Raw genomic sequence first — 24,567 nt, 5'->3', positions numbered from 1 at the left:
CTGTCTCGCAATACGAAGCAACCCCACAGCATAACTCCTGACAGTTGTGAACATGTAACTTTTTAAAGGCTTCACTTATTTACTTCTACAGGATGGATTCGCACTAAGTTTGACATTTATGCTCCCAATAGACCATAATGCATAATGTCTTTTAGTGATATCTCTTTTATTTCCTAGTGCCACTGTGATGTGGACATTTTTGGTTCTGAGTAAAATATCCTGTCAGCTGATAGATTTCAGAAAAATATTTCCTGGCATTCATGTCACTCTCAGGGTTAATTCTAATAAGATGGACTTTTATTAATCCCTTGTGGGGAAATTGTTTCTCTGCATTTGACCCATCCTAGTGTTAGGAGCAGTGTGCTGCCATTTTGAACGGCGCCCGGGGAGCAGTGTGGGGAACGGGAACTAGTCAGCATGTTATCTAGGTCATTGGGATAGTGCTAGCATGCTGATGTTAGCTGTCCCCACATCATCACAGAGCAATTTTGTCTAGCAACCTTTGCCCCTGAGATCACAAGATGTCCTTCTTTCTCAGCTCTATAATCAGAATCACTCCATATCTAAACCCTGGCAGCATTATAATTAACCATAGGAGGACTGGGATTCACTTCAAGAGGCAGTGGACTGTTTCATTATGTTGCCATGTTTCCGGGTGATTTTTGCACTGACTACTGTAGTCCATCAAGAGCCAGACTGTTGCTTGATCTGTCCCAGTCCTCCTCCTTCTGTTTCTCCTTCTGGTTTTCTTCACTCCGAGTCCAAGCATAGAGTGCTGTGTGATCATTCCGTTGCTGTTCCCCTTAATCATCTTCTTCTTCATCTTCTTATCCTATAGCTCTGACCATGGCAAGGAATTACTTTTGATCCATGCTGTTTTTGATTGCCTTGAATACATAAGCAACATTATATTGCAATATATATATATATATATATATATTGTGATTTCTGCAAGTATAGTTCTAAAGCAGGAACCTTTTTCAAAAGACATTTCCAAAAAATAAAATGAGGTTTATACCAAATATTGGGCCTGGTTTATTGAATAAATAAGGTCCAGCTCTTAATCCTGATCAAGAGAAACTCTCATCACCTGAATTGTAAATCACCTGCAGCCATCATCTTCCCCAAATTAGATTTGAATAATTGCCCTTTTCACTGAGAAAAGAGATAAATTGGTTATTACAATAATGCTGTAATTGGTTTGACATTCTAACTTATTTTAGTATAACAAATTAATTGGTATTTTTAGAATCTTGCCACATAGTGAAACTTTTTTTTCTTCTCTATTGCATAATATGAATTGCTCTGTGTTCTCTCCCTCGGCATCATCTCATAATTCCTGTGTAAACATTCAGCTGACTCATTTCATTGAAGTAAATAGCCTTCAAAAAACAATCCCCAATTTTTGCATTGTATGTTTTTCACTCCCTCCTACACCTTAGCGATAATGTCAAGGTCAAATCTTCCTCTGATGGCAGCCAGCACTCCCTCAGCAGGACCCACTTGTCTGACAGTACAGTCGCTCATCACTGCTGGGGGGGGTTGTGATTTGAACTGTCTGCTGTGCCGAGGCACGCTGTGACTGGCTGTTGTGCAAGCACACATCTTAATTATCCCCCAATGGAGAGGCTCATTATGCTGATTAGGCCATTGTGCCAACACAAGCCTCCTTATATACAAGACATCTAATTAGGCATGCTAGCAGTTAACGACGGCGCCACCAGTGGATGTATGACATTACAGTGGGCGATCGCCGATTTGTCAAGTGACCACTGACAGGATTTTGAATAAAAAATATCCTCATGCAAAGTTGTGCAGAATTTTCCTAGTTTGACATTTTCCTAGATGTACTGGCATTTCCAACGAAATACCATGGAAATGGGCTTGAATAAGTATTACCTCAACTTTCCCAGGTTCAACACAGTACAGAGACCTAAACCATGATACATATTTAAAATATATGTAAAGATAAGTGCTAAAACCCAATAACATTGGCTCACATAAAGCATGGGTGAGGATTTCTAAAAGTTTCTTAGCTTTCCATTTCTTTTTAAGTTTAAATGTCATGATATTAACAGTGCTAATGAAATATGTCACTTCTTTTCTTGAAATCGAGTGTCATGTCTGTACTACTTATTAACATGCAGCAATATAACACACCGGTTCAATTTTATTCTTATAATGGCTTTCAAAAATTGTTAATTAAATCTGTCTTTCCAGATCAGAGACAGTGGTGGAAAGGATGCTTTGCAACTGGATGTCTATCTGCCTCTACCAGTTTTTGAGGGTAACAAGAATGTATTATTACTTAAATGTATCAACTTCAATATGTAAGCTTAACTTTTTCCTTCATTCTAGTCAGAGTAAATTGGCGGATCTATTCAGTGATAATTATACATTTATGTTTGAAATACTTTATCGCTAATAGAGAGGATTGGTGTAATGACATACAGCAGAATTAAACTGGGCTCAGTTAATTGATTTCTCTATTTTTGTTATTAGTGCCGGGTATTGATAATGTGCATATATCTGTCCTTTCAATGGCTAATCATAACAATTAGCTCCTTGACAACATCTGAGACAACTTCTGAATAGCTGTGTGTGTGTGTGTGTGTGTGTGTGTGTGTGTGTGTGTGTGTGTGTGTGTGTGTGTGTGTGTGTGTGTGTGTGTGTGTGTGTGTGTGTGTGTGTGTGTGTGTGTGTGTGTGTGTCAGGACTCTGCAGGCGAGCCCTTGTACAAACTGTTCCGAGCCATCAAGCACCAGATCGAGAAAGGGCCTGTGGACGCAAGAGTGAAGAAAGCCAAGTACACCCTCAACGACACGGGCCTGTTGGGCGACGATGTAGAGTACTCCGTCCTGGTGAGATGGATACACACACCCAACCATACAAACTTTTAAAATCAGTGTCATAAAAACTGCACACACTGCTTTGAAATTGCATAGTGTTTTGTGCCTGGTGAGCAACAAAAACATGCACACAGACACACACACAAACACGCACGCAGTCACACATACAAGGGCAGTTGCCATGGTAACCACCCAAAACCCCCAAGGCGACTGCCTGCTTTTGTGTGACATCCATTTTCAGTGTCAATGTTCTCAGCTCGAAAGCGTATCAGGCAACACATTCCCATATAGGTTGAAATGCAAGGCTTAGGTGAAAGTAGTACAAGACGTTACAAGCGCAGACTAACAGCCACCTGCTCCACCTCTCCTCAACCTTCCAACCTGCGCCCGCTCCGGATCCATTTGGGCAGTGAGGTAAAGCCTGTGTGTCTCGCTGTGGTATCGTGTTTCAATAATGGCAGCTAATGTGAACACAGCTGTTTTCTGTTAAAAGTCAGCAAAAATAAAAAGACCCATGGGTAATGGCGTTGTCGAGGACAATTACCAAATTAGCCCGAATTACACGTCTCCCGCCGTGATGGATCGCCTCCTGTGATTGAATTACAGAAGGAGTAGAAGACGCAAAGAGCTAGATTTCACAGTCAGACACAGTGTTTCCTATCGGCTTTACTTCACAGCGTGCTCTTCCCATTCAACTCAAATGCAGACAGGCTTATGAGGTTGCCATTGCAAATGGATTGCCTGCCCACTGTTTGAATCTGTCAAGGGTCAGTTAGTTATTCCTGACAGAGTGACTGAGTGTGGGAGGAGAGGTGGGTCACAGCTTGCTCCTGCAGAGCCTCGGCCATTAACTGGCCAAGGTGACAGGAGACCTCTCAGGTGTGTGTGTGTGTGTGTGTGTGTGTGTGTGTGTGTGTGTGTGTGTGTGTGTGTGTGTGTGTGTGTGTGTGTGTCCGGTTGCCATGACGACAACATCCAGACAGAGGGACTTGGTGTGTGTTGATGGCTGGGTCCTCTGTCCCCGTTTGAATATTTCTGCATATTTGTCACTTGTGTGCGTGATTGCATGTATATTTCCCATTACCACATGGCGCTCAATGTGTGTTCTTTTTGTGTTTGTGTGTTTTTCGTCAGACCCTGCAAGTGCTGGTGCATGGCGAGGGTCCCGATGTGACGCCCGTCAAGGTGCTGACCTGTGACACCATCTCGCAGGTGAAGGACAAGATCATAGAGCAGGTGTACAAGAACCTGCCGTACACCCTGCGGCCCAAGGTCGACAGTGTCAAACTGGGTGAGTAAATGAGGGCACAGAGGAGGAGGGTGAGCCCAAGCACAAAATGTAGAACAATGATAGATAATGTAAGGCTTACAGGGAGTGGTGAGGTTGTCAAAACGCAGTAGCTATTTCAGTCCTGACAGAAATGCCTTTTAAATTAAACAAGAATGCGTTCGTCTAAATAGATAATTGATTATTTATTTAACTCCAACTTTATTTAATTGATTAGTTTGATGTTTTCTCTCCGTTTGTGCAATAAAAAGCTTAACCATGGATTTGAAGTTGTTAAGTGTCAGCAACATGAAGAAAGTCTTCATCCCTAAACAAAGTTTTGCTCCCTACTGTAGTTAGAAACCTTGGGGACTGACTTGAAAGGCAAAAGCTCTATAGACATTTTCTAACATCAAAGCCATGTTGTATTCCCAAGCAGGCTGTAGATCAGAGATCCGTCTTCTTCCATGGTGAATCAGAAAGATAACCCCCTTATATTTGGTGGTACTCGTAAATGAATCAAATGTCACGGAGGGAGTTAAGCTCAGGTTTGCAATGGTGTTGGAATTTCTTTCTAAATTGAAAATGTCGCGGTGCAAATCACAGTTAAGAAAAGATTGAAATTATTCAGAAAATACTTATCTGTCACTTTCCCAGCCAAAATGAACTCGAGTGTGTCAGTAAATCTCAGGAGAGAGAGCGAGCCAGCAGACAGTGGGATGGGTAGCGGGATTTATTTCAGACCACATTATTACCGAATAACCTCAGGGAAGCAGTGACCAATGATGAAATAAATGCAATACGTGTTGAAAGAAAGAACAAAAAAAGTGACAATTATTATTGGCAGACATTGCTGTTCACCTCCACCTAGCCGGGGTATTTGTGTGACTTCTCTTCCTGCCTTCACCACAGAGTGGCGTCCGGGTTCAACAGGGCAGATTTTGTCAGATCTGGACTTGACTTCCCAGAAGGAGGGCAGGTGGAAACGCATCAACACTCTGGCCCACTACAACGTGAGTACTGATGAAATTTCAGCGTCTTGATGAAACATTTAAAAAAAAAAAAAGGCAAGACTATATATAGTGGGGGTGTGAGGAGGCAGAGAGGAAGGAAATAGCTGAACGTGGGCGTGTGGATGGGAATGGGGTTGCCTATTTTCACGCCAGAGGCTGAGCTTTACATCCTGTGTCACAGTGCTATGTATGAAATCTAAATCTCCTAAATGTTTAATGTCTATACTATTAAATAAAAAATCAATCTGTGAATGTGTAAAAATATGTTTTTTTCCGACTCGCATGGTGATAACATGACAGCGGCATTCAAAAAACAAACTGGCGATACTGTGCACTTGCTTTTTGGGGGGAATAAATTCCCAGCATGCCCTAGTGACAAAGGGGTTTAAGCTGCTGACTACATAATCCTAATGTCTTGGTTCAAGTCCAGCTGGGGATTTTTATTGCATATCATCCTCCTATCTCTCTTTATGACTTCCTCTTAAAAGAACATTTTAACATATTGGTACTTCGCTTATTAGATTTTTTGCAGAGAGTTAAATGGAGCCCACTCTCACATGTGTTTGTTAAATATGAAGCTGCATCACAAATAATGGAAACCGAAGGAACCAGCTGCTCTGACTCTTATTTAATGAACTTCACAGTAGCTGGAAGGCATTTTATGCTACTGTGAAAGAATTGCTCTTGCTGTTTTCCTGTTCTTTTGCCTTTTTGTCAAGCTAAACTGTTTGTGTCCATAATTCAAACATGCAAAACAACATTTATAGCCATTTCCCTTCACTGGTTGCATTAGTCAGTTTAGAAACATGCCTACAATTTAAAATTTCTCAGCCCCAGCCCGTTGAATTTGCCTGGACTTAGTTTGCTCTTGTCAGCTCTCAATGTCGACAGAAGGCCACTAAATCTTCTTGGCATTGTATCGATCCTCGGAAAATAAAGGTCACTTGCAAATATCCCCTTCTTGTCCTTCTCTTCGGTCACTTAAATCCCCCTCTTTCAAAGGTACTTCTCTTCCTTTGTTCATGCTACACGCTGATGACCTCGTGGTTGTTGTTAGAGGACAGCTTTGCTGCTATAGATTCATTGGTTGTGTCAGAGAAGTGCTAATCACAGTATTTGTGGCTTCAATAATGGGTTGACACCAGAGAAAAGGCCCCCAATAAAGGCCCCCACTGTTGCTGTCCACTCAATCGCATTGATGATGAATTAGTTCTGGGGCGCTAAAAGAGACTGCTGACCTCAGTATAGCAGTACCTATTCAATTCAACTTGTGTGAAGTAATTGTATATTGTTGTGTTTGATGTGTTTTTCTGTCCAACAAAAGACTCTTATGTGCATTTCAGGTGCGGGATAACGCCACATTAGTGTTGTCCAAAGTGATTTCCATTCAGCAGAACTATGACCAGAACCAGGAAAACCATGAAGAGCGTATGTTTCTCTAAATACACTTATACTGTACACACAAACACACACTTGTAGATTCAAGCGTAGATCAGGTGTGTGAACTTGAGTACAATGCTTGCCTTTGTTTTTTTCCCCGGGGCTTATGTCAACATCCCCGCTCTCATTAGACATGCTAATACATGTTGTTTTATGTATAGCATACTTTCAGATTATGCTCCAATAATACGCACTTTTATCCTCTGCCTTTCAAAATGTGCATTTCAGAGTGGTTTATTGTTTAGCATTTCCACTGCATACACATTCAAACACCCACCCCCCTTTTATCATCTGAATATGTTCTGTGAGAGTGTGCATGAATAAATAACAAGCTGGATTATTAGAAGAAAGTTTTTTTTAAAGTGTTGTTTTTCCCTCTGATAGGAAATGCTCTGTTGGAAGATGACAAGGTGTTCCACTTGGTGAGGCCGCAGGACGAAATGGATGAGATCAAATCTAAACGAGGAAGCATAAAGGACAAGTCGATGACCAAAGCCATTACAGAGATCTATTTAACACGACTCCTTTCCGTCAAGGTACAAAGACATTTACTAAATCGGATATTTGTTAAGTAGTTATCTAATGCTCTGACCATGGCAAAAAGCAAATATGCTTTTCCAGGAATGTTAAAAAGCCAACTTAAATTGATGGCTTCTAGGTTTCGGATAGGGCAGAAAAGGCAAATATACTCTCAGAAGAAACCTAAATAACTCCACTCTCATTGCCTGCAAGTAGTTATGTCTCGAGGCTATGATGTTTCTGTCTCTGCTCTCTGTCTCACACTATTTGTGGACTCTTTCAGGGAACACTGCAGCAGTTTGTGGATGACTTCTTCCGCAGCGTGCTGTGCTCTGGGACAGTGGTGCCCCCGGCGGTCAAATATTTCTTTGACTTCCTGGATGAGCAGGCGCTGAAACACAACAACGTGGATGAGGAGACCATCCATATCTGGAAGACTAATAGGTACTGAGCGCCTGCATGCACTGGTGGTCACTCACATTTGTATTTGTATATACGAAGTGGTGGAGGAAGTACTCAGACCCCTACTTAAGTTTAAATTACAAGGCAAAGAGAAGATGTTCGAGGATTTTTTTTAATTGGTGGAACTGCTAAAAAGTCCTAGACATCTGAGTTCTGTGAAGGTTGGAAAACGCTTTTATAGTGTGTTGTTATAATAAGAAATATAACGTTTCATGTTACATCTTCTGGATTATCTTTTTAACTAGAAACTATCTATGAATGGTATCAAGTGAAGTACATTGTACAATATTTCCCTCTGAAATGTGGTGGAGTATAAGTAAAAAGTACAATAAAATGGAAATACTTACTGAAGGAAAGTACAAGTACCTTAAATGTACTAAGCTAAAATCTCTACTTGCACAAACGCTGTCTAAGTCTGAGCAATATCACGCATCGCGCTGCCTAAGATACAGTATCTCTCCAAGAAATAAAACGTACTTATCCAAGAAAGAGCTGAATACAAATGCCGAATTCCTGCTCACTTAGTTTGCATTTGCAATCCCCCTGCTCCCATGTGACATTTAAGTGCATAAATTAGTGTCACGTTGGCTCAAGGATAGAAGACGACGTGTTGCATGTAGATGCCAGTGATTGACATAAGACTGGAAAGAGAGCATCCTCACAAGGACAGGAGATGAGCGATGTAATTACTTACTACACTCCACACCACATTCGGCATCCACCCGTTCTGTTTATCAAATCAACTGAGGGCAATGTATTAAATATGAATGTGTGTATGAGGCACAACAACAAACAAACATGGTAATTATGTCCCAAGCTAATTTAATTCTGTGATTATAGCAACATTGCTATTTTTATGCTTCTATTGTATTCTCACTGCAGCCTTCCCCGGAGATATAACCAAACCACTGTGAATTTTACACGGTGTGCGCTTCGTGTCTCAGAAGACGCCGTGTTTGCACCGATCAGGGAAGAAGGTTTTCGGGGAGCTACTGTATTTTGGGTGCTCTTTTGAATTCACAAGTTAACATGAGGTTGAAAAGAAACAGATGGAGTGTGCGTTTTACTGTTCAGAAGGGAAATTGGCAAGCGTGCTCCACAGCATTACATTATGTAGGCAGTGCTTGAGGTTGTTTCACAAAGATCAGGTCAAAGAGTTGGTGTAACATAAGCATTTCTAGTGGCTTACAGAAGGCAAGCATCATTGACCTGCTCAGATCCCTTTTGCTATTAAGAAAAAAGAGTCTTCTTGTCTGAGGTTATTCTCTTTCTTTTTCACTTAACAGCAATGATTCCCAGAGAGGTCAGCATCATATGAAGTAGTAATATAAATTGACAATCTAGGGCAGGGGTTTCAAACTCAAATATACAGTGGGCCAACATTTTAAATGGGTACTTGTCGAGGGCCGGACTGGTTCAATGTTTATTGCAAAACGTATTGAAATGAACTTATTGCACATATTAAACCTGGAACTAACAAAGCTTAAATGATTGCCTATAAAAACAACATTAAACAATCAGTTGCATTAATTTCTTATGGCTCTATCTGCAGCTTCATTTCTTATGATTACATTACCACATTTTTCCACAGGCCAACAGCAGCTTCAAAATAACTATTTCCCTCAAAGAAAAAAACAAACATGCCCTGTTGTCGTGAGAGAGAAAGTGCAGAAGGAAACATCCATGTAAACTCAGTGTGCTGCTCTGATGCTAGTTCAAGCAGATACTTGGCATCTCATCTTGGGTGCAAGTTAATCAATGTTTGGGGTCAGGCTCTGAGCTGAGGAGACCCTCAGGATTGAGTGAAGGTGTGCGTGCAATATACCAGCGGGCCAGATCTAATAGTAATTAAAAATTATCCTGCGGGCCGAAATTAAATCCACTACGGGCCTGATTTGGCCCCCGGGCCTTGAGTTTGACACATGTGATCTAGGGTATTGTACTGATAAACTGATAACCAACAAAAAAAGGCTTTTCTCTATTGCTGTTATTATCTTGTACTGCACTCAATTGCACCTCAGGCAAATGCTCTCTCAAATAAAATGCCTCTCTGACTCAAATGAATTCATAGATGTAATGTGGTTGATGATATTTCCCCCCTTCAGAAGTAGTAACAGCCACAGTGATGAACCGCTTTCATGGTCTTTCCCCCCCCCCCATGCAGCCTTCCTCTGCGGTTCTGGGTGAACATCCTCAAGAATCCACACTTCACCTTCGACGTGCACGTGTCTGAAGTGGTGGACGCCTCGCTCTCCGTCATCGCACAGACCTTCATGGATGCCTGCACCAAGAGCGAGCACAAACTCAGCCGGGTGAGTGAAAACAGGAAGGAGGGAGAAGGAGAAAAGGGGGGAGGGTGTGGAGGTGAAAGATCAAGAGGGAAGATGGGAACACAGACAGAGATGATGAGAACAAAGAGGATTACACGAGAAATAAAAAGGATTGAGAAGATGGGATGCCAAAGGTCAATCAATCTTGAGTGCCATTGTTTTTTTACCATCCACTTTTCCTTCTCTCTAGGACTCTCCAAGTAACAAACTACTCTATGCAAAGGAGATCTCTTCATATAAGAAGATGGTGGATGAGTAAGTCCTTTAAGCAATATTCTTTCGATCTTGTTGTTTTCATTTCAGTTTTAAAAGATGTATCAATAACACGTAATGTGATTATTAACACCTCTTGTCTCCTCTTTGTGTGTCTGTGTTGTGTGTTTTGTGTAGTTACTACGGGGGCATCAGGCAGATGGTTCCCGTCAGTGATCAGGACATGAACACTCATCTGGCAGAGGTGTCACGGGTGAGCAACACTGCTGTCATTTTCTCTGCCACTTAGATTGTTCCGCTATTAAACTTATAATCCTTAAGATTCCTGTCGTGTTGATTAAGTGACAGCCGTGGTTACTGGGGTAACAGCAAGCAATAGAGGTTTAAAACTACAGCATTCTTCCTTCAGCAGCTACTTGATGAGAAAGACAATGGAAAAGCAGATGGTGTATGTATTTGCAGTGCGACCATACAAAGTCATGTTGTTTTTATAGAGAAGTCTGTCAATATTTTCCCCTCATGCCACGAGCAACTGTGATCTGTTTCATGTTTCGTGAATAGTAGGGTGTGCAGCTTGGGGACTGCAACACTTCATTTAACAGCTAACTGAGTGCGTCTGCATCCACCTGTTATTATGCACATTATTATTTGCGTGTAAAGACACTTAGTGGAAATGCAGAAATATTGAAAATATGTTTGTCATCATGTTGCACACTTTTCATAAATGATGAAGTGGTTTTAATGGCACCCAACTGGAGAATTAGCTGCATGTACTGTTTGAACCAACCCACCGTAAAGCTTACTCAATGAAACAAATCCTAATACATGATCGTATTAGTAGTTGTTGTAACATTAGTACATTAAAATGCAGACTATTTTGGATTTCCTTTTGCCGATTTTTCTTAAAGTTTAAATGTGTGCCCAACGTATATGGAAATTCCTGTTGAATGCTTTGAACACTAGCTGGAATTGGATAGCCAGAGCCTTCAGATTTTACGAGCTGAAATGTAATACAGTTCCTATTCAGAAGTAGAAGAGTGAACACTTAGGCTGATATCAATGAGATTAAATGGGATAGTTTCCTGTCAATCTCTTGTGGATAGATAGTCAATTTACATACAGTGTGGAAGAGCTCCAACACTATCAATAAATGCTTTATAGAGAGGTGAATTCAGAACGTGAACACATTGAGTGGCTCTTTCTGAACACATGCATCAATGGTATCAAAAACCCAGGCTTTCTATTTCATGAAATGTTATCAATTATAATTTAAATGTATGTGTGATCTATCAGAGGTTGGATTGTTTTCCCTTTAGTTTCTTTAAAACCTGAAAGCAAGTGTTTACATAGCCCATTTAACTATATGTAGTTTATGAGTTCCTTGCATTTTCTTCTTAACCTTTAAATTGTGATTCATATTCTCCAGGCTCACACAGACACACTGAACACCCAAGTGGCTCTCCATCAGCTTTACCAGTATGCCAGCAAATACTATGATGGGGTAAGAGGCACTTCTTTTTCCTATCGTACCCAAAGGAGGCTATTCCACTGAATGCACTACTGGCCACTATATTATTGCTTTTTTTTTTTTTTTTTCACTCTTGATATGCCAGAAGAGTGATTGTATGAAATTTTAATTGAAAGCATTTCTGTGGGATGTGAATTGGAAAATTGCTCTGGGAATAGATTTTTAAGCGTCCATTGTGTATTGCCCCTTGAGGTCACGAAAAGGGGATAAACAAAACCTAATGAACAAGTTGGATAAACAAATGGGGCTGTCAGTCTCCCCTAAGTGTGGCTCGCAAACAATAACAGCTCATATGACGTGACTGTTAATGTCAAATAACACTATCCTCTCCTCCCACTCTCCGCCCTTCTTTCTTCCTCTGTGTCCTGTGCTCATTCTCTCTCCGTCTCCCCCATCCTTGTTTTTTCTCATTCCCGACCATACTCTTGTGTCCTCCTCTGCCCAATTATTCCTCCTTCTTCTCTTCGCTTATCATTTCTGTCCTTCTCACCTTCCCTCCCTCTTTCAGATCATCGCATCCCTAGAAGAGGACCCAGCTGCCCAGAGTAAACAGCTGACCCTGCGGTTCCAGCAGATAGCAGCTGACCTGGAAAACAAAGTGACTGATTTCTAACCCACCCATGGATGGAGGGAGGGATGGGAAGGATAGCATAACTCCAGTGACTCCTTCAGATTATATAACATTGAAATAAGGAAAGGTGGGAAGGGACCCATGTAGTCGTGTATATTGTACAACTTGGCCCTGGGACAATTTTCCGTGATGTGGAGTAACAGGGACTAATGAAATGCAGATTGAGAGCAAAAAAAGGGGAAGAAAATGATGGGTTACACTGTCATGGGTACGCCTTAAAGCTCACTTGCCAAACCTTAAAGGTCTGCGCGCTCACTCATGCTTCACTGAATATTGCTCCCACAATGCAGTGCGGTAGACCTCTCTCTGATAATTAAGCCCCTACGTGGAGCACTGGCACAGGCGATAATCAGATGTTCAATTTCTTTCTGTGTAGAAAAAGGTTTTAAGAATTGTATTATATATTTTTTTTATTGTGCAGTCTTTATGCGGAAAGCTTTATAAGGAAAAAACATTATCTTTTTAAATGGATCACCTTGTGGTGCGGATAGTGTTTTTATTAGCCTGTGTGTGCTTAGATGTCTGTGTGAAGTACAAATTTGAGTGTGTGTGAATGTGTGGGAATGTGTGTGCACATACAGGATGCCTACTGTCAGGCGTGAGGGCGAAGAGACGCCTGCTTTCTGTCATTTTAATCCCCCGTACCCAGTGACACACTGGAGCCTACGCTCTCTCTGAGCTTTTTGACAGAGACCAAAGGGTCCTAACAAGGGCACTGGTTTATCTAACAATGCACAGGCTCATATGATTGATAGGCCTCCAGTAGTTTCAGAAATATTTGAGTTAAATCATTTTGCTTTTGACTCAGATCTGTTTCAAGCTGGATCGCCAATTGTGCTTGTGGAAATCGATTAAAGCACAGTCTGTCTCCCTTTATTGTACAGTGCCATGAAACATTCCACTTCAACTAAAGCACAGAAGGACATTTCAGAAGGGTTTTTAAAGCATTTCAGTTAATTACCCTTTACAGATATCATTAATTTTCTTTTTTTAAGTGTCATTAAAAAGCAATTTCTTTCAGCCATTTCACTCATATTAGCAATGCAATAATGTCAGAATAACATGAGCCACAATCAACAGTCGCATTAACTAATTTCATATATTCACACAGTAGCAATTCAGCAATATTTTAGAGAGATTTCCAAATTGATTCATGCATTTTTTAGTGCTTATGATTTTTTGTGCCATTCTTTTAAAGTATTACTCTTGTTATCTTCCAAATAGTCATCAAGCATTCTGCCTCTAAAGCTATGAAATCGCCTGTTGCTGATGTTAATTACCTGCTAGAGAAGCAGTTGGTACTTAAATGGTATGTTTTGAAGAAATTACAGTTATTTTAGCCTTTGTGTGATGATCGGGAGGTCAGATTCAATCATGTACATAATTGTTTTAGTAATTGAGATGTTGATATGTCAGTGTCAGAGCCGAGGTGTGGACAGGGTAGGAATGAGGGTTTGGGATTTCTTGGGCCATTAAACGCTTCCACGCGTCATCCCTAAACTGTAGGTTTTGTTGTTGACAGATGATTTAATTGTCCTCCCGTATCTGATGGTGGATGCGTGCAGTTGACAGAGCATAACGAGCTCCAGAGACCCCAGAATGTTAACGATTCCTGCCTTGGCTAGAGAGAGGTTTGCACAGACCTCGAGCCTGCCGCCTGCCTGCTGTCTCAGCGTGGCGTCCCGGCATCCCGACCAACAGCACTTGGCACTGCCCACTCAGCGCAGTGCAGAGTGGCTCTCACTATAATGGAATCAGCAGGGTAGGCTTTTGATCTTAATTGCGTGCCGACTGCAGACTCCATCCTCCTCGCTGTTGTTTACTGCGGACTCCTCCCTCACTGACAGAGTTGATGCAAGACGCTTCTTTCAGAGCCTTTCTTTAACCAAAAATGTGCCTTATTGAATAGGATAATACATATATATTGTTTCTAAATTATTCTATCGTAACCTAGGTGATTATGATGACGATAGTGCTATAGACACAGCAATGTATTTGGACTTGTGATATTATGTGTGCTGTCTCAAATGCTAGATGCCCTGCTGCAGCCATGTGTGTGCCAATAGGCTGAAGACATTTCAGTATGATTTATTTTATGGTTGCAGTTTCGATGTGTGCATTTCCTTTGGGTGTCTGTGGCGTGTGCTTAGTAGGATTTTGGTGGCTAAAGCAAATCTCCAAAATGAATAAAATAATGTGGCTGTGATTTGGGTTTCCCTTGAAAATGTCTGGCATTTCTAAATTAATCTGAAATCAAAAGGGTGTCCTTATGTAGATCGAATATAGCGCAAAATTGTTCCAATGGTGTACATTTTTTTTGCCCTGTGTTTCTAAGCTGTTCCACAGTGTGTACGATAAATGACTATCTATACTCGACAAATGACTTTTCTTACTGCTGTGCAGTTATTTTTTTTTATTTCTTGTTTCCTATACCATATAAATCTTTGTAAAACATGTTGAAATACTGTATTCTAACTGTATAATCCTATGCATTGAGTCCTGGGACAAAAAAAACAAAAGAGAAAAAAAGTTGTTCGTGCAGTTGTCGAGACTTTTTTCCATTTTGAATCTTGTGAATGTGCTGTAATGATTAAAGAAACTGGGACACTCCATTTTCAGTGCAGGACCATTAATGGAAGCCACAATTTCCTTTCCATCCACGGCAGCTCAGAAGATTCTCGAACTTCTACCTGATCTTGTTGTACTGGATGATCTTAATTTTACAAAGGTTGTGTGTGGACGGAGCAGTTACCCACAGATTTCATCATACACTCCTCCTTGAATAAACTCAGAGACATATACGCCCTTCATATCTGCTGTGTTTCTTTCTCTTTTACAATATTGATTTGCTTCAATTGAACACTCACCTCACATGCATATTGCATGAGTTACTATCACCTTGGGTGATGGAATAACACTGGTAGCCAGTTTCTTGTTAAAGTCAAATAAATCCTTGCTGTAAGTCTTTGGTGTTCAAGCAGCTCTTTACATGCCCCTAAGTTTCACAGAGGAGCTTTAGCAGTAATCGGTGGGTTCATGAAAATTATCTCTGATCAAACCAACCAATCACTTTACAAAATAGAGGGCCCAGTGCTTGAACATGGCAGTTTTTCTGAGGTTTTTCGTGCATATTATGACCCTAAACTACTGTTTTGGTAGCATCAGTGCTCATATGCAGCACACCATATGACAATGATGCCTGTCGCCTTTTTCCCCAAATGCCACATCAGGTTCCTGTCAATCTGCTCAGAATACAGACTAGAAGCAAAGGTCTGGCTTCATGAAACGAGTTGATATTGTAAATAGCCGCACGGCATCTCTGTCATCGGCAGTGAAGGTTGAAAAATTGCTGCGAAAACATTAATTAAGTACTGACAGCTAAAAATGAAATTGGAGAAAAGAAAGATGAAAGGCAAAATTGCCTCATCTTACTGCTTAACAAACCCTGACGCAGGGGTGGGGGGTTTCAAAGACCGACCAGAGGCCTGCGCAGGCCATCCTCTTAACTGAGCAGATCATTGATGCAGCAATTGATAGAAAAACTTCAAGGGCCGCTGCCAAGGCAAGAGTGATTACTTATCGCAAGCATGCATCTTATACACTATCCTTGATCACTGCTGGAAAATCAAAGGCAATACTGTACTTATTTCTATCAAGACATGTAGCTTACATCATTTTTGGAGTCAACATTTACAGTAGCATGCAGTGCACTAGTGATAAGATTTATAAACAACCATGCCCTTGAATGTCTAGCAATCAATGATACGGCACACTGACAAATAACAATTTTACGTCCATGCAGAGTTTCTGACAAGAAACTGGGTTAAAATCTGCATGCTGCTGGCTTCTGTTCTCCTGCCCAAGATGCTATACACACAGCAGCCAGGCTCTCCTTCAGCAGGAGATGGTTGTGTTCACCAGCAGGATGCATTTCTCTTCCACGTTTCAAACCTTCTAATGAGATTTGGCTTTGATTTCCACCGCCCTTAGGGGAAGAGGAGGAGGATGAAGAACAGTTGGTGAAAATAAAAACAATGATGCTGTGGTGTCATTTTAAACTGTTGTTCTGATGAATAATTTAAAACCTCACAACTGATTATAGGGCTTGCTACGCTCTGTAATAACCCTCGAGCAAATCAAAATAACTTACAAGGTTAGCTTGCATTTTTAACAGACCTTGAACTACATGATTTGAGAGTGTTTAGAATTGTAAGTAATTTAAACCAAAGCAGCCAACGCTATTTCAGCAGACATTAAATCAGCTAAAGCATCTCTATTAACAGCTGAGTTTAATGGGCCGAGAAGAAAGAGAGTAGGAAGACCTGTCAAACTGAAACGATTCTCTGGGAGGTGTAGAGTTAAAAGCCACAGAACAGAAGCCTAACTGTTTAGATGATAAAATATCCTGTCAATATTGTTTTAAAAGTTGTGCTTTGGGAGACAACATACTTAGTAACTACAGTAAGTAAGTAACTTGAAGTACAATTCATATAAAATGTTTTCCATTACTTACATTCTTAAGTTTCCAGCTCTCTTTTTCCTAGACCTGTGCAGATCAGTAAGCACAGTAAGACTCGTAAATGTAACACATTTCTAGCACGTGTATAATATACACATAATATATTGGTTCCACATTAAAAACTCAAATACAGGTGGCATAAAGCTTGAGTGTACGTAATAAATAAATATATATATTTATTAGATTAGATTCAACTTTGTCATTGTGCAAAGTGCTGGTACAAGCCAATGAAATGCAGTTAGTATCCAACCAGAAATGCAAGATGTGCTAAATATAAATAAATGCAAGGTGCATATTGTAAAAACGGACAATACAGGGAGCATTGAATGAACAAAAATATCTACAATATACAGTCAGATGTAAGTATTGACATTGTCAATAGATAGAATAGATGTGAACCGAGTGAATGAGTTCCATGCATGTTGGTTGTTTTTCTTAATGTTTTATGAATTACAGTCTATACTCACATAATAATTAATAGAGGGATAGATGTAATCATTTTCCCTCCAAAACAAGCTAAACTTCGCAGTTCATGTTTAGGGTTCTGTGGATATCAAACCGAAGGCTGTTTTTTCGGGATCCCCTGAATGCAGCAAAGCACGTCCTATGATTGACAAACAACACTGACCAATGAGCGCAGGTTCTTCAACATCCTTACCCAATCACCGAAGTCTAAAAATTATACTGTCCAATCACATTTGAAGGGGCAGATTCTAATTTGGCACCGCGGTAGGGAGTTGATGCTGGAAGATGAGTGAAGCAACTAGCTAGTGACTGACAACAACATTACAGCATATGTTGTGGCGCTAATATGCTGTAAAAAGAAACCCCAGACAAATAAAGACGTTCCGGGGCACCTTCTTGGTTCCGCATGCTTGGCATACAAGCTAAGAAGAGAATACAGTTCATCCGTGGGGTTTTGCTAATAACAAACGCTAGCATGTGCTGGAAGGATGTGTGATTGAAACTGTCAAAAATCAACTAAAAACATCATCTCAATAGGGTAAATAATCACGATTAGCATTGTTTTAACTCTGAATTGAAAAGGTCTGGCTATTTCAATATGCAGTTTGATATACAGAGGTTACTGATAGCTAACTTAGCTAGCTTGTTACCGTTAGCTAGTGCAATTCATCTAATTTATATCTAACGTTACTGTGTATTTAAGTTTATTTAGATTTTCCGATGAGATATTACAGCAGCAGTAGTCAGACTATACTGTTACACTGCGTATACTGTTGACATCTTGTGTAATAAACCTATAATGTGCAATATATACACTTTGTTTTGGCAATTCTACTGTGCAATAAGTATCATATTTTTGATGTGCAAAACATAATTTGTTATATCTCCTTAATATGTTCACTTAGCTATTTAATGCTGCTAGTCATTTGTAGCCATGGATGTGTACTAATTTGTCTTTATTTAATGTGTCACTTATGTGTGCTTTCCCTCTATATTTAACAAGTTAGCTCACTCTTTATTATTGCTTGCCTGTTTTACCTGCTATGTCTCTATTCCCGTAACACTGTCAATGTCCCCGCTTTTGGACTAATAAAGGCATTCTGATTCTATTACTCTGATTATTGTGCTCTGTGAATTCCAGTTCTTACAACTATACCAAATAACCAGATTTCGTTCCACTCACACAGGCTGAGGTAGCACTGCCACCATGTACTCCAGCCCCAACAACCGCATGAAGTCCAGCAGCAGCAGCAGCAGCAGCATCACTGAGCTGCTGGGGGCCCTGTGTGACAGCAGCCTGTCTGGGGTGTCATGGAAACGCCGGGCCCTCGGTGGAGTCTCACGGGACGGTTTCCACCGAGCTCTGAAGAAGTGTGCCTACGGCGCCCTGCTGTCCAAGCTATTTCAGGATGACACCAAAGGGTCTGCCTCAGGAGCCCCGAGCGCCACAGCCAATACACCGGCCAAAAACAAAATCCTCATGATAAGTTTTGACTTGCGGGTAGCAGGGTGCCGAGAGGAAGCGGAAAGGTTGGAAGAGAAACTGGGGATGCTGATGGAGGGAGAATCCTCTGGACTGAAGGAAGTAGATGCAGTCCTTGAGCTCTTGGTACATCTTGCTGGGTCTGCACCTCCACCTCCTACCTCTTTCAGTAGAGACTACATGAGACGGGAGAGGCCCGTGTTGCGGAGGCCCCCCCCCTGGAGCTACCAGAGCGAGGAGCTGCAGAGGCTCGAGGCCCAGGCGTGGGGTCTAGTGTGTGGAGAGGAATGGAGGAATTTGGAGAGTTTGTGTGGAAATCAGAGGTTGATGGATGCTCCTCCAAGCACAGGACTGCTGGCTCTGAGAACTAAATTAGAAGTGGAAGAAAGATTTGAGAGGGAGACCAGGAAGACACTGTTTGGAGCGCTGCAGCACACTCGCACCTCAGACATTGACATAAGACTAGACCTCCCTCCTGTTCCCAGTAATATTGATGTTACTGGACTGGCTTTAAAGGTACAACACTATTTCTTATTTAAGCTAATGCATGCTGTTTCATTTGAGTTTTAAAATAGGTGCGGGTCACTTCAGGTTCGCTTAACATTCCAGTGACCTTATTTTTACACAGGGGTTTGATTTAGGATCAAACCCCTGTGTAATGTTATCGTGTCGTTGGGATTTATTGTTCTCTGTTGCAGATCCCCACATGTTTAGATCAGTCTGAGGATGAGGGCTTCCAGTCAGCTTCCAACATGACCCCAGACTCTCAGTCAGAGACCAGCCCCGTTCCAGATGTTGATATATGGGAGGCTCTCCGCACGTTCGAGCCTGGGAGACGCCGCTGCTGGGAGTCTGTTGGCTGGTATGTGACATAAAGTGCAGTGTTTCCAGTTTGATTTAAAGCATACGAACTTTCCAATATTATCTAGATTTGAAACAGTTAAAGAACACATGTTTTCAATGAAGTAGGGACTAAAACTTAGAATTATTGCTATTTGTATTCATTAATAGTTCATTATTTTTTTTATTAAATGATCTATCATCTACTCAAAAAAAAATATATATTAGAAAATGTTTAATACCCTTTACATGATCTGGAGGGATGTAATGTGTTTGTATGTCAGACCTTCGAAAGATATGTCATTTTAGAGTTTCACATATTGTTCCTTGTGTTTTTTCGACTAGCCCACCGGGGAAAAGAGAGTCCCTTTATCTGACAGAGGGAGGCAGGGAGTCCTTTGACCAGCTCTATCGTCTGTGGGAGGGGGAGATGAGGGTGGTCAGCACGGCGACCCCCTCTCCTCTCCTCCCTCTGCCCCTGGACACTCAGGCCCAGCTGGTGTTCGACCTCCTCAACGTCTTGATCGGAGTGGCCTCCATTACCTTCCCTCTCAACCAGGTGCATTTCATCACCCTTATTTATCAGTCCCTTAAACGCAGTAAAATGCAGTTGTTTTGTTGTTTTAGGGGTCTGTCAGACTGAGGTGATAAAAGTAAATATAGTGATAAAAGCATCGTGACAGCATGCAATTACCCAAAAACTCACAGAGAAGAGAAACTGGGAGTCGAATCAATGGACCATCTGTGCATGTGTGACATAAACAAACCCAATTGACTGCCTAAAAGCTAGCATACAAAACAACTACAAAAAGAAATAACGTGACAGTTTCAAGCACAGTTAGTCGCCTGAATACATTAAATGATGAGGAAATAAAATGAAAATACTCCTAATTCTAAAAAAACAAAACCACAGGAGTGCTCTTTTGTTGCTTTATTGTTTCACATTCACTTTTTTATACCTCCAGAAGATTATAGTTATTTACTACATAAATTGAATCCTTCTTCTTTTCTTAACTCCCTTAGCCCCTTGTGTACTCGCTGCCTAGCAGACTTCCTCATTAACACGCAGGCTGCTAGAAGAGGTGCACACTAACAGGAACACCTCGACAATTTAATACAATAGTCTTTCATCAGATGTGCTACTCCAGCAAGGTTTTATAACCATATCATGTCGAGACTCTCAGAGAGGTGTTTATTAAACTCAAAGGTAATCTTTGAGGCTGTGGTTTGTGGTAGTGTTTTTGCTAGATTGGAAAATATTGTCTGGTATTTCTGTCCCCCCTGAAGGGTCCTGTCTGTATCCAGTTCTCATAAAAAAAAACACGTGAAGGACAACATAACAAACACCTGATTATGTATTGCGGTCTAATATAATAGCACAGCAAACCATGCCTTCCGAAATCATCACGGAGGTGTCTCCCTGACAGCCTCAAAAACAATTCAATATTATAAGCTGCACAAAGGCGGTCTTTGCTGCAGGGCGATTTTGTTAGATCTTATTAGATGGTTATTCATTGTACTTTTCTGCCATCTTTAAAACTGCAATGTCCTCCACAGAGCGTTCAGTTTGACGTCAGACCGGGTGTGTGTGTGTCCGGAGCGTCTCCAGAGAGTGTGTCTCGTCTCTTGGGGGAGCTGGCCCACTACGGCACCCACTACCTAAGGCTAAGTCGCTTTTCTCTGCAGTGTGCTGACAAAAAAGGCCTTGTCTTTCAGGTATGTTTGTGTAAGTGTTATAAATACTGTTTGGCCTGCTCGTTCTACCCCTCCTTTTTCTACCCTTACTCTGCATGAGACTATTGTTGTAAGCACTGTTGGGAACTTCAATTTAGTTATTTATAATTTTTCATTAAAGGACGATTTGAGTCATAAATGAGACGAATATGTCAACAATTCATCCACACAAACAATCTAAGAACACAACTTAAAGTGGACCTATCATGCTATATTTGAATAATATAGTGTAGGACCATACCTATATAAGGCATATTTATACTTTTTATTTTTCAAAATACCAAACAGATCATGCATTTTAGCCATTCCTCATTTCGCTCAATTTAACACTGTCTGCATTGATTCTGTGAGAACAGCACCATCTACAGGCCTGGCATATGTACTACAGCGTCTCCAGCGCTTTCGAACGGCAATGTCCGTGGCTGTCTCCTCCTGATTGGTGGAGTTGGCCCAATAGCCGTAGCGCCACTTCTGTGACGTCATAGAAGTGTTCAAATCTGGATCAGTCTGTATCAGATCCGTTGCAGCCCCTTTTTAAGAGATTTGGGTATGGAGGAAAATAGAGAGGGTTGTGTTTTCTGACACTTGGTGAGTTCCCTGGAACACCGGGGACACATATTCAGGTATAAAAGACGTACAAAAGTGCATTTTGCATGATAGGTCACCTTTAAAGTCATCTAGACAGTTCACAGTAGAGACACTAAATACAAATATGAACCTGAAAATAAACAGAATACGGCCCCTTTGAGCCTTGATGTATTTATTGGTGTGAACACATCAACTGATTTTTTATTTAAATGTGTTTTTCTGCTGTAGACGCGCTCGGGGCAGGAGAGGACGTTGTTTGAATTTGACGCTCCACTGTCCACCACGCTCCCAATCATCGACGTGGCCGTGCCAGATTTTGGGAAGGGGAACCAGAAATTCGGTTTCCAAGTCGGGCCGGTCTGCTACAACGGTTAACAAGCCGGAGGAGATTACAACAGGAGTAATTTAATAGTGAAAAGAGCCATGGACACTTTTTACATGCAGGGAGAAAACTACATTCAAGACTTACCTGGTGCCACATATTTATAAGTAGATTTACCTACAACAGTGTTCCTTCGTGTAAACATTCTGTCATACGGACATTTATTCACTCTCCTTAATTCATCTTATTCATCTCATGCATTCTCACAACTGANTTAGATTTTTTCACGCCCATCACCAGGTCCGTTAGTGTAAATCTCCCGGACAAATTAAAAAAGTGCGCGTCAAAGTGTTCTCTTGTTCTATGTATTGAGCTTTAAAACAAATGGAAATAATGACCTCCTATATTAATCATATAAGAATAAAAACACGGAGGACGGAGCCTCTATTTCCTCCCCTCTTCTGACGAGCCCCAGCAGCTGATCTTCCTCTCCTGCCCAGGTGGTGTGGTCAGCTGCCCAGCTCATTTGCATAAGCTACGTTCACAGAATCAGCCCTTGCCCAAAAACAGGGCCTCCGAAAAGAGGGGTTTGAGCAGTATGAGGGATGGCTACAATGGTCTGTTTGGTATTTTGAAAAAAAAACTTCACAAACATGTTTTATATAGGTATGGCCCTATAATATATTATTCAAATATAGCATGATAGGTCCACTTTAAGGTAAAGTGATACATTCCACTGTTACACCAATCAATGAAAGAACATTGTGTTTCTCTCCAAGGCTTTTACAGGTGGTCTGCGGAAGTATCTGCATTACTACAGGGCTTGTGTTCTCAGCACTCCCCCCACCCTTAGCCTGTTGACTATTAGCTTCCTGTTCCGCAAGGTGGGCCGCCAACTAAGGTGAGGTTAAACCTTTTTTTAAATTGCCTTTTGGGGGTTAATTACATACTTTTGAACCTCAACCTCATGTCCTAGAGGACCTTGATGCAAAATATCATTAATTCAAAAACCTTTCCTTTCTTTTAATCTCAGGTATCTGTCGGAGCTGTGCTGTGTGGACGGACCTTTAGGTGCTGGCCAGGCTACCTTCCCCGTGGTGAGCACTCTTTTATCTGCTAACTGCAATATGTCATCCATCACGGCGGTGTTCAGCCTATCAGATGGAATGTCAGCTCAGTGCCATGTGTTTCTCCTCAGGGGGTTAAATTGATGTCCTACCTGTACAACGAGGCACAAAATAACTGCAGCAACGAGAACTACCCGGTGCTGCTGTCGCTGCTGAAGAGCAGCTGTGAGCCGTACACACGGTCAGTCGCTGCGCTGCACATTCAAACATGTTTATTTAAAGGGGCCCTATTATGCTTTTTGGTGTGCTATATAGGTTTTTGTGCATGTAAATGGTGTGTAAAGTTAACGCCAGATGGAGTTTCTCCCACACACTCCCCCCTGCCTGAAACTGTTTGATTGGACGTTCTATGTTTCTTCCGTAACATAGTGACATCACTATGTAACACTTGCACTTCTATTGGCTAGCGCTCCAACGTGATAGGCTAAGGGGTGGGACAGCTGTAGGCGGTTGACAAATCACAACAGAGCCGGCCAGCTAACCAATCAGAGCAGACTGGGCTCTGGTTTCAGACAGAGGGTGAAAAGAGGTGCTGGCACCTTTTGAACATTTAATGCATGTAAACATGTCACAGTAGAGGCCAAAAATACAAATATAAATCTGACTGGAGAATAATATGTCCTCTTTAAAACGAAACAATTCAAACCAAGGACATGTCTGCTCTTCATTACATGCAGAATTTGCTCCATTGATGTTTTTTCTGTTGTTGTGAGGACTGAGTGTGACTGTGTTTACTGTTCCCTCAGGTTTGTGTCTGACTGGGTGTATAGCGGCGTGTTCCGTGATGTTTATGGAGAATTCATGATACAAGTCAATGAGGAATATCTGGGTTGCAGAGGTGAGCCGCCACGCATCCCATCTCCAGTTCTGAAAATGAAAAAGCCTTCAGTGCCCGACAGATTGTCTAGCAGAAAAAAATAGATTTCATTACAGCCTTTATTGCCCAGTTGGATTTGTCCTCGTGTCTATAAAGGATGTCATGAAGTTATTGGATGGTAATCAGTGGGAAACAAAATCAGCTACCACAGCTTTGGAAGGCAGAGCCATCTCTGCTCAGCGAGCCACAGGGACAGACAAATAATGTTCCTTTTATTCTCTTCAGTCGGTACACCATGCTGGCTGAAACATTTCCTCAATTCAATTAGTTTTTTCTTAAATTTCTTCTCTTGCAATTGCCACCGACAAATCTAACTGACTCCATTTCTGCTACTCTAATTATTGACACTTTAAGGAGAGC

At 41.3% G+C, this 24,567-nt stretch overlaps 2 protein-coding genes across 3 annotated transcripts in view; both read left to right on the top strand.

The window, feature by feature from the left end:
• plxnb2b (plexin b2b) overlaps positions 1 to 15,062 on the top strand; it is a 45,748-nt gene extending 30,686 nt beyond the window's left edge. The window contains exons 25-36 of the mRNA XM_010783332.1: positions 2,221 to 2,287; positions 2,715 to 2,861; positions 3,984 to 4,140; positions 5,029 to 5,129; positions 6,473 to 6,557; positions 6,954 to 7,105; positions 7,372 to 7,532; positions 9,715 to 9,862; positions 10,071 to 10,135; positions 10,271 to 10,346; positions 11,520 to 11,594; positions 12,130 to 15,062. Coding sequence (XP_010781634.1) covers positions 2,221 to 2,287; positions 2,715 to 2,861; positions 3,984 to 4,140; positions 5,029 to 5,129; positions 6,473 to 6,557; positions 6,954 to 7,105; positions 7,372 to 7,532; positions 9,715 to 9,862; positions 10,071 to 10,135; positions 10,271 to 10,346; positions 11,520 to 11,594; positions 12,130 to 12,234 — 1,339 coding nt within the window. The 3' untranslated portion in view covers positions 12,235 to 15,062. The remainder of the gene's footprint in view (positions 1 to 2,220; positions 2,288 to 2,714; positions 2,862 to 3,983; positions 4,141 to 5,028; positions 5,130 to 6,472; positions 6,558 to 6,953; positions 7,106 to 7,371; positions 7,533 to 9,714; positions 9,863 to 10,070; positions 10,136 to 10,270; positions 10,347 to 11,519; positions 11,595 to 12,129) is intronic.
• A 2,446-nt stretch (positions 15,063 to 17,508) lies between these two features.
• Positions 17,509 to 24,567, top strand: part of tubgcp6 (tubulin gamma complex component 6) — a 33,208-nt gene continuing 26,149 nt past the window's right edge. For both annotated transcript variants that reach the window (XM_010783331.1, XM_010783330.1), the window contains exons 1-9: positions 17,509 to 17,774; positions 18,424 to 19,235; positions 19,418 to 19,581; positions 19,905 to 20,118; positions 21,117 to 21,275; positions 22,983 to 23,104; positions 23,237 to 23,300; positions 23,402 to 23,511; positions 24,077 to 24,168. In XM_010783331.1, the coding sequence (XP_010781633.1) occupies positions 18,444 to 19,235; positions 19,418 to 19,581; positions 19,905 to 20,118; positions 21,117 to 21,275; positions 22,983 to 23,104; positions 23,237 to 23,300; positions 23,402 to 23,511; positions 24,077 to 24,168 (1,717 nt within the window). In that variant the 5' untranslated portion in view covers positions 17,509 to 17,774; positions 18,424 to 18,443. The remainder of the gene's footprint in view (positions 17,775 to 18,423; positions 19,236 to 19,417; positions 19,582 to 19,904; positions 20,119 to 21,116; positions 21,276 to 22,982; positions 23,105 to 23,236; positions 23,301 to 23,401; positions 23,512 to 24,076; positions 24,169 to 24,567) is intronic.

The sequence above is a fragment of the Notothenia coriiceps genome, unplaced genomic scaffold (assembly GCF_000735185.1).
Source record: "Notothenia coriiceps isolate Sejong01 unplaced genomic scaffold, NC01 NC01_scaffold00025085, whole genome shotgun sequence".
Classification (NCBI taxonomy): Eukaryota; Metazoa; Chordata; class Actinopteri; order Perciformes; family Nototheniidae; genus Notothenia; species Notothenia coriiceps.
Note: the sequence above shows the minus strand (reverse complement) of the source record. Positions and strands in the feature narration are given on the sequence as shown.